We start from the raw sequence: 10,464 nt of genomic DNA, 5'->3' as shown, positions 1-10,464 counted from the left end.
GAAAATGAAAGGAAGAAAAAAGGAAAGGAAAAGAGAGGGTGAAGGAGAGGGAGAGAAGAAAAAAGGTAGGGAGATCTAGAATGGTCCCCATGTGTGTTAGAGACCTTGTCCCCAGCTCAGCAGCAATGGAAGGTGATAGGACTTTTAAGAAGTATAGCCCAGGGCTGGTGAGATGTCTCAGTGGGTAAGAGCACTGACTGCTCTTCTGAAGGTCCTGAGTTCAAATCCCAGCAACCACATGGTGCCTCACAACCATCTGTAATGAGATCTGACGCCCTCTTCTAGTGTGTCTGAAGACAGCTACAGTGTACTTACATATAATCATAAATAAATCTTTGGGCCGGACTGAGCAGAGGTCCTAAAAATTCAATTTCCAACAACCACATGAAGGCTCACAGCCATCTGTACAGCTACAGTGTACTCACATACATAAAATAAATAAATAATTTTTTAAAAATAGTATAGCCCAGTATGAACACACCAGGAGAGTCATTGGAGGCGTGCTCTGGTCTCTTCCTCTTTCACATCCTGGCTGCTCTGCCACTCTCACACGGCCTCAAAAGTGATGGCATCAACCGCTGGACTGGAGCCCCGAAAACTGGCCAAAATAAACCCTTCTCTCATAGGCTGATTTATATGGGTTATCTGTTACAGCAGCAGAAGCTGGGTTGTACAGAAAGTTCCTGAGCCATAGGACAAGAAAAGCCAATCTGCAGCATAACTGTCCCTCACACCATGCCACCCGGGTCACCTGGGGGAGTCTGTCCAGTTTTCCGCTGGTTCACAAAATACTGGATGTCCTTCTCAATGCTGCATGTTTCTAAACTCTTACGGACTTGTTCATACATCTGATTTAAAAAAAAAAAAAATAACAAGATAAAGCGTTACGTAGAAGCTTATCCACTCTACGTAAACGGAACTTTCACAGACAGCTGACTCTTCTTCAGCTTTTGTTTTGAGAATAAAAACATTCCCAAGACATTTTTTTAAAAAGTAGTATTGGAACTAAGAATCTCTATGCCAAGTCCCATGACTTAATTCCCATGACCAAGCCCCAGTGCCACACACAAGTGCAAACACAGCTTCTTATCCCGAGGATCTGTTCTTCCATTCGACTCTATAGTTTTTGTGGACATCTGACCTTTCTTCTAAAGTCAGTGTCTCATATGAACGAGCGGAGCTGTCTCTTAGCAAAGATACCATGGTCTGCTGTCTTTGGTATCTGGGGACCCAGCTACTGTAGCTGTGCACAGGTTAATTCTGGCTAAGCACCATGACGATACCAAAGCAAATCCTCATTCTGGAGTGGATGAAGCAGCCTGGGCGTGGCTCAGTCTGCTGATGCTTGGTACAGGGCTAAGTGATGACATGCCACACCAGAGATGTCTTTGGGATTCACATTCTTCTGTCTTTCACACACCCAACTGTGTTTGGGTTTTATTATCTGCTCTCTATTCCTAACACTCAGTTTCTTAGAGTAAAATGGACCGGGCATCACACAGGCAGTAGCAATGTTTAAGTCAGTATCTCTCTGTACCTCAAATGGAAGCAGGGAGTAAGGAGAGGATGAACTAGGAAACATTTATGATTCTTTCTGCTCTGATGATTCTAACATGCAGACCACAACATTCTGAGGTGACTTACCTCATCATTTGCGACACATTGTTGTGACAGCTGATTCACATGCAACCACAATGCGTTCCGGAAGAAGTTGATCCGTTCACATTCCTGAGCCTCGAACACCTACAGAAAAACAGTTACTATGTCAAGAAGGGGCATCTATTTAGATTGGCTGTGACTTCAACTTAACCTATATTGAGGGGTATGGTTAAGGAGAAAGTAAAGCAAAAGACAGTGTTTAGTGTGTACATAGTAGTCCCATAATAGCTAACTGTACAGATAAATCAAAAAAGATTCATTAATCAAATAAGATACATTTTTTTTAAATGACCAAAGTTGGTTTGGGGGTGTGGCTCGGTGGATTGGTACTTGCCTGGCATGCATGGCCCTTAGCACCAGCACCATACAAAGGAAAAAGAGACGACAGAGGCCTACTGGACCTCATGCCAAGGACATCCCTGGTATCCATGAGAGAGGAGAAAGCAAGTGTAGAGAAGTAATCTTTAGGCTGAGACAGGAAAAAATATGGCTGGGGTTGAAAACATAGCTCAGTGATTGAGCATGTACAAGCATGAGAGGTCCAAAGCTTGATATCCAGGACACACACACAGACACACACAGACCCATACAGACATACATACACATACAGACTCACATAGACACACACACACAGACACATACACACACAGAGAGAGATACACACACAGACACAGAGAGAGACACACACACTCTCACACACAGACACACACACAGAGATACACACACATTCATATACAAACACACATACACAGAGAGACACACACTCTCACACACAGACACACACAGAGATACACATACATACACATACACTCATATACATACACACACACACACACACACACACACACACACGCCCAAGGTGGGGGAGACAGACAGGCACAAGGGCAGAAAGAGAGTGAGTTTGCTCCTGACCAAAAGGGGAAGAGACTGTGTCAAAGTTGTAGAGAAAGGCCAACTGGGCTATGACTCATTGGTTCTCATTCTTGAATTCACAGAGACTGCTGGCTGCCACCCTGAGCATTCCTGACTCCAGAGGCCTGGAGTGGGCTGAGAATCCACACTTCTACCCAGACCTTGGATAATGCGCTAAAAACTGGTATCAGAAAGTTGAAGAACTCTCCAGCTTGCATCTTTTTTGTTTCCTCTTGAAAATTATGGAGGTCTGTGTACTCTCCTTAGAACCCAGCAAGTACAGGCAAGACTCTCAGAGTAATTACAGTACTCAGTCCACCATTAACTGACGCAGCTGTCTCATGCCTGGGCTAACCAAATATTAGACTAAACCTCTGGACTGTGCTCGCTGGACAGTGAGGTCAGGATGGGGAGGAGGGGAAAAGATGAAAATGAGAGGAAATTATTCTGATCCCTTCTGTTCACTTAAATGCTCGATTTCTAACTCGCCCTCATGCTCAGTGACTGAAGGAAACACAGTGCGCTAAGATAAACAAATTCTCAGGTTCTAGAAGGAAGATGAGCCCCATCCAGAGCTGCTTCTAGTCCCAGTCCCAGATGCCTACCTCACAGGCCTTAATGTGTTCACTCTGCCAGTCTTCTCGAACCTTCTCCAGCATGTTGATGTGCAGCATGTACGCTTTGTCTGTGATGGGGGGAGGGAGGGGAAACTAGACTTAGGAACTAGACAGGTTTGTTACATTGTAGCTGTTCCTTTCTGGCCCCTGTTAACCCTACACATTCAGAGTAATGTAAACAGCCCCCAACCAACCCTCTGCATCCAACAGAGCATGTCCTCTCTCACCTGAATCCTCTACTGCAGTCTTTGAAGTGGCCAGTTTCACAAAAAGCTGTGAAGATCAAAACCAGAAAGAGATTAGGAAAGCTGATCCCACTTCCATGAACAAACACACGTAAAAGCAACAACAACGACAACAATAACAACAACGGAGAGGTAAGTTCTGGTCTACTTCCTATATACTTTCCACTTAGAAGCAAACCTTTCATCTCTATTCTTTAATCTCCTCATCAGAAAACATATGTCTTATGTCTTCCTAGAGACACATTTACTGCCCTCAAGTTGTGGATAATATTATATTCAGATTATATGTTATTAAATTTATTTTTAAATTTTATTCTATCATTATTATTATTATGGATGTTTCACTTGCATGTATGTCTGTGTACTACGTTCTTACCTACCTGGTTCTTGCAGAGGTCAGAAGAGGGCATCATACACCCAGGGAATGGAATTATAGGTGTTTGTGAGCTGCCATGTTGGTTTTGGAAACGGATCTCAGGTCCTCTGCAAGAGCAGTCAATACTCTTAACAGCTAAGCCATCACTACCACCATATTATAAAAGTTATTGTTTAATTTGTTGACATCACTCCAGTTATATTATTAAACGTATACTTCTTGCCCTCAAAAAGCATGCTGTCAACAAAGAACACAGAAGCTGAGTTTTGAAGACACACACACACAAAAAAAATCAGGGCTGGAGAGATGGCTCAGCAGTTAAAAGCACTGACTGTTTTACCAGAGGTCCTAAGTTCAGTTTCCAGCAACCATGTGGTGGCTCCCAACCTTCTGTAGTGGGATCCGATGCTCTCTTCTGGTGTGCATGAAGACAGCTACAGTATATTCATATAAATTAAATAAGTAATTAAATAAATCTTTTTTAAAAAACTGAAACCTCCAATTCCAATTACTGTTTCCTAATAGCGTGCTTCTCAGGTGCTTTCCCCAATCTCAAAATGTTAACAAGGGCTTTTTCTGACTTAGGGTATAAGTAATTTTTTTAAATAATTTAAGCTTTTTGGTTAGTTTTATTTTTGTTTTGTGGGATGGGGTTTCACTGTGCAGCCCAGTCTAGCACTAACCTCATGCCTCTCCTGCCTCGCCCTTCTGAGAACTAGAATGTCATGCATGTACATCCAGCCCGACCCTGAGCTGGCTTTAGGCAGACGCCAGGGAATCTCTGACTCTTCTGGCTGTAGGTCACGCTGCGTACCTTTTCTTGTTGCCGTTGGTTGGCCACATTGGCGCTGCGGTGGACAGCCTGCTCCGCCTCATCCTTGTCCCGGCACTTCTGCTCATAATTCTTCTTGGCCTTTGTTCATACAGAGGATGAGGACAGGTTAGCAGATATAAAGTCTGAAAATCGGCTGGCCCGCCTGAACCTCTCGGCCAGGTCCACGCCCACCAACTGAGCTCTGATTGGTGCTGGAGATCAGGCTCTCAGAGAAAAGTTTCCCACATCGTGCTCTTTGAGCAGTCTCCCTAGTTCTTTTCCAAATTATTTGCAGAGTGCCCCGCCCCCAGCCAAAGGAAATAATAACTGTCATTGACTGGCACGAAGCACGTGAACTCTAAAGACTAAGAAATGGGATTTGAAATGTATATTACTGATTTTTTATAATTTCTCTTTATTTTTTTGTTTTGTTTTGTTTTGTTTTTCAAGACAGAGTTTCTCTGTATAGCCCTGGCTGTCCTGGAACTCACTCTGTAGACCAGGCTGGCCTCGAACTCAGAAATCCGCCTGCCTCTGCCTCCTGAGTGCTGGGATTAAAGGCATGCGCCACCATGCCCAGCTTTCTCTTTATTCTTGAAATAGACAAATTGTAGGGTACAATACGATCTTATTCAACCATTGTATATAACTGCTAAGACGTGTAACCCAAGATTTATGTAATATCCATAATCCTTAGAGTCTATGTGCAATCACATGGTCATAGGAACCAACTTCCTCTCATTCTAAACTGGCATCCACATTCTAGAGTCTCCAACCACTGCCATGCACAGTGGGGGGCACACCAATGCCATCCATCATTGGTTCACTTTAGTATATTCGAGTTTGTTTGGTCTTGTTTTGTTTTGTTTGTTTGTTTGTTTCTCTGTATAACAGAGCCCTGGCTGTCTTGGACTCAACCTGTAGTCCAGGCTGGCCTCAAACTCACAGAGATCTGCCTGCCTCTGCTTCCCAAGTGCTGAGATTAAAGGCGTGCGCGGCCATGCCTAGTCCCGTGTTTCTATTTTAGAGACTTCTGTTCTACAGAGTTTAAAGAAGTCAATGGCCTATCTTATGCCAGTTTTACTACCGGGATTATGGGATCACTTCATAAATTCTCATACTTATGGGGTCACTTCATAAACTCTAATAAAGCTATAAATCAAACAACTGGCAAATAAATAACTATGACAGTTAAACTTGACTAAGAATAAAGATGTCCTCTCTTGGCTGGAGACATGGCTTAGCCAATAGATGTTAAGCTCCCAACCAAAAACATGAGTCTTTTCTTAGTTTGCTTCCTCTGCGCTTGCCTGTGAAATAGAGATCGATTGCAAGAACCAGAGTGCAGAGGTTCAAATCCTAGCCGTCCCATTATCTATGGTTTTTTTTTTTAATATATTACTTAGTGTCTTTGATTCCCTACCTATAAAGGAAAGATTTTTAGGCTATACATATAGCATATATTTCTCTTCAAAGGCATATGAAAATTAAAATATAAACTGTACTTTTATAACTATTACACATTGACATGTGAAATTAAACCCTCAAAACCTAGAAAATCCAATAGCTGATCGCCAGAGGACGGGAGCTCCTTTGGAGGGAGAGTCTGTGTCACTGTTACACACTCTTCCCTTCGGTCCTCATAACTAAGTTTCCATAATTAAATTAGAGTTAGCTTTTCACAGGCTTTTTCTATATGCTCTCTATATGTTATGTTGTTATCAAATTAAATTTTATGGGTGGAAACAGTAAGCTCTTGGCTTTCATAATTATAAAAACGTGTGACAATCATGAGAAAAGACCCATGTAGCAATTCCTTTTTACACAATATCCCAGAGCCACTTCTCTCTATTGAGCATGATCACTTTTGTTCCACACTTCTTTGTGGTCCTGAGGATGGATCCCAGGCCTCTGCACTGGCTACATCTAAGCCCTTGGTTTTCTGAGGTGTGGTCTCATTACAAAGTTCAGGCTGCCTTTGGGCTCCGCTGTGTAACTGAGGCTGGCTCAAACTCATGACCCTACTGCCTCTGACTCCTAAGTTGCTGGGATTACACATACTGTTTTTGGTTTTGTTTGTTTTGGTTTCTTGGTTGGTTAGTTGATTGGCTAGCTTTTATGAGACTGGTCTTTCTATATAGTCCTGGCTGGCCTGTAACTCACTATGTAGACCAGGCTGGCCTCAAACACACAGAGATCCTCCTGCCTCTGCCTCCCAAGTGTTAGGATTAAAGGCCTGTGACACTCTACCCAGTTTATGAAACTTTTGATGGCTGTAAAACACATATACATATTTAATTCATTTTATATGTGAATAAGCCACAAAATGTAATATACTCTGTGCTATAATGTTTTTAGAATATAGTATATATTATTTCTATACATAAGATTTTATCACTTTCTCTTTCTTTAACCATAATATATTCTGTCTTTGGAGTAATATAAACTTCTCTATACAGAATCAGTTCATAGAAGTGTGATTATCTGCTGAAAGATGTGTATAGCTGGGCTGGCAAGATGCCTCGGTAGGTAGAGGCCCTTCCTGCAAGCCAAACAACCGAAGCTTGGTTCTTGGAACCCACATAGTGGAGAGAGAGAACTAACTCCCTAAAACTTTCCTCTGTTCTCCACATGCACACCACTCATGCTATGTGCACAATAATGTGTGTAAGGAGATGAAAATAAGTATAAAATAATCAATTTTTAAAGGTATGCATATCACTTTCTCTAAAGTGGCTGCAGCATTTAATTCTCCCAGAAATAATCTGAAAGTCTGTATTTCCCTACCAACACCAAGTACGGCCAGCACGTTTTGTCTTTCTTAGTGCTCACACTAAGATGTTGGTTGTGCTGGCAAATTTTACGTCAGCTTGACACAGGCTGTAGTCAGCTAAGAGGAGGGGGACTTCCATTGAGGAAAGGCCTCCCTAAGATCCAGCTGTAAGGCATTTTCTTGATTAGTGATTAATGAGAGAGGGCCTAGCCCATTGTAAGTGGTGCCAACCCTGGCACTATTTGAGTTCCGGACCAGACTTCTTTCAACAATAAACAGCGATAAAGAAATGTGAGGAAAACAAACCCTTTCATCTTCAACAAGCTTTGGTCATGGTACTTCACCATGGCAAGAATAACTCTAATAATACAGTAGTATATTATCTTATTTACAATTTATTTTTGTCTTCTGTCATTACTAAAGGGGCACATTTTCTATTCCATGTCTTTTACCTGTCTATCTATTGAATACCTTTTATTTTGTTTATTTTCAGGCTGATACAAATATTTATCTCATTATTTTATGCAACAAAATTATGGTAAACGCATCTTTTAAACCTATAAATAATGTATGAAAGCTTCCAAACATTTATACTTTGCAATCTACCAGGAATATCGTGGGTTTTTGTTGAGTTTTTAGTACTAGAGATTGAACCTGGAGCTCATGTAGCCTGCAACTGAACTATAGCCTGAGCCCTTTTAACTTAGATTTGTTAAAATGCAACATGCATTAGAAACACTAAACAGGGCCACTGGAGAGATGTCTCAGCGGGTAAGAAGAGCATTGGCTGCTCTTCCAGAGGTCCTGAGTTCAAATCCCAGCAACCACATGGTGACTCACAACCATCTGTAATGGGGTCGGATGCCCTCTCCTGGTGTGTCTGAAGAGAGTGCACCGTGTACTCACATGTATAAAATAAATAAATAATTCTTTAAAAAGAAGGAAAAAGAAACACTGAACAGCTGTATGGTATACAAGTCACAAACGCCCACCCCCGTTTCATAAAAGTAGAGTCACAAGATGGCCCAGCTAGTAAGTGCTTGACAGCCTGAGTTCAATCCCTGACCCACATGTAGAATGGGAGAATCTATTCTTGCTAGTTGTTCTTGACCCCCTACATGTGCAATACCCAAGTATATCATTTTCACTTAGAGGTGTCTTAAATTTTAATGTTATTAAACTACTCATTTTTCTCTTTTATTGTTAATAAAGCATGTTAAGTAGTTTTTCCCATGTTGTAGCATATCCTTCATAATTGTGTATTTTTACAGATCGATCCGTTTTCATTTTATCTTTAACTCTGTGTGTCTGTATGGTGTGCAGGTGATCACTATTGGCTTCAAGTGTAATGCTCATGGAGGTCAGAAGAGGGCACCAAATACCCTGGTGCCAAGTTACAGGCAGTTACGAGCCCCAGGAACTGAACACAAGTCCTCTGCAAGCACACAGATGCCCTTAACTGCTGAGCATGGAGCCGACCCTTATGATTGGTTGTTATTGGCCTTGTTGTTTTGAGAGATGACTCTCTATGTAGCCTGGGCTAACCTGGAACTTGTTATGTAGACCAAGGCTGACCTCGAAGTCATAGAGATCCACCTGCCTCTGCCTCCCAAGTGCTGGGATTTAAGGCATGAGCCACCAGGCATGGCTCTAAACATATTTTAAAAGCTACCTGCTATACGTAGCCCTTCTTCCATTTTCAGTCATTAAATCATTATAGTTCTCATTATTACAGCTCATGAACAGGTCATGCATTTTTTTGTTCTTCTGGTTTCTGGATGATTCCTGGAGGTAAAGTCGTAGATTCTTAGCATAATATTGTTGGGATTTTGGTCATATTTTAACCAAGAAACATATTGAAAAAAAAAAACCCTCCCTTTTAAAAAGTAGTGTTGAAAGATAAAGAACCAGCGCCTGCCAGGGAGAGGCCACCAGGGTGAGGAGTTCAAGGTCATTTGTTTACCCGGCTACAAAGACCCGAGCTCCCTGTTGAGGGACCATCAGTGACAGGAACTGCAGTGTCTCTTCTTCCAGGAAGAAGCAGTGGCCACCACTTGGGGAACATGAACGTTTACCCCTGCTTGTACTACTTGATAATAACCAGGCCCCTCCCCTCCTGAGTTGGGGCAATGAGAAGTCAGAGCTTCAGGTGTGGCCAGAGGGGAAGTTGAACTCTTATCCCCAGATAGCCGTAATGAGGCACTTGCCTCACCCTGTGCTTTAGGGCTATCACAGGAAACCAGCTAAACAGGACTTAAGTAATCCAAAGCTTTTTAATGGTACCGTAAACATACCAAACCAACTGAATATCACCCAAACCAAGAGTTAGGAATAAAAAAATATCAAACAGAATGGACAAAAGCAACCAGCAGATTCTGACAGATGTTAGAATCTCCTGACTGCAAAGGTAATTCTACAACCACCCACCCAAACAACCCGATGCTAAACAGCATGGCAAAGCTACAGAAAAGCTAAGCACCGAAAGGGAAGTTAAAGGGACACCAAGAGGACTCATAGAGCTGAAAAGTAGCTTAGAAACACAGAAGCCCTGTGAGGAAGAGAGGAGATGAGGGTTGAAGGAGCAGCAAGGTGTGGTGGGCACCGCCCAGTGTGAGCAAGAGTGTGTTTGGTATTTTCTCATGGCAGTGACCAAAAGGCTGCTGATGGCATTTACTTTAGGTCACAGTCCATCGTGGCAGGGAAGGTACAGTGAAGTGCATGGCACCAGAGCCCGGCCCTCCTCACTGCTCAGCGCATCGCACCAGAAGCAGGGCAGGGGAACGGCTCGTGTTCAACGGGCTTTGTCCCTTTGATTCAGACTCAGCCCAGGCTGCAAGATGGTGTCACCACGTTCAAGGCAGGACGTCTGTCCTTAGTTCAGCCTCTGGGGAAAGACCTTCATAGAAAAAAAAAACAAACTCCAAGGCAAATGTCATTAATACCCTTGGTGTTTTTAATCCAATGACACTGGCAATCAAAAGTAACGATCAGGGCTGGAGAGATGGCTTAGTGGTTAAGAGCACTGACTGCTCTTCTGAAGGTCCTGAGTTCAAATCCCAGCAACCACA

General features: G+C 42.6%; 1 protein-coding gene across 1 annotated transcript in view; it reads right to left on the bottom strand.

The window, feature by feature from the left end:
* Pstpip2 (proline-serine-threonine phosphatase interacting protein 2) overlaps positions 1-10,464 on the bottom strand; it is an 89,117-nt gene that overhangs the window by 7,186 nt on the left and 71,467 nt on the right. The window contains exons 8-12 of the mRNA XM_021214819.2: positions 4,624-4,722; positions 3,416-3,461; positions 3,177-3,256; positions 1,645-1,743; positions 752-848 (exon numbers count right to left, since the gene is read on the bottom strand). Coding sequence (XP_021070478.1) covers positions 752-848; positions 1,645-1,743; positions 3,177-3,256; positions 3,416-3,461; positions 4,624-4,722 — 421 coding nt within the window. The remainder of the gene's footprint in view (positions 1-751; positions 849-1,644; positions 1,744-3,176; positions 3,257-3,415; positions 3,462-4,623; positions 4,723-10,464) is intronic.

This window comes from Mus pahari, chromosome 15 (assembly GCF_900095145.1).
Source record: "Mus pahari chromosome 15, PAHARI_EIJ_v1.1, whole genome shotgun sequence".
In the NCBI taxonomy this organism is placed as follows: domain Eukaryota; kingdom Metazoa; phylum Chordata; class Mammalia; order Rodentia; family Muridae; genus Mus; species Mus pahari.
The sequence above is the reverse complement of the archived record's forward strand: the minus strand, read 5'-3'. Positions and strand labels throughout refer to the sequence as shown.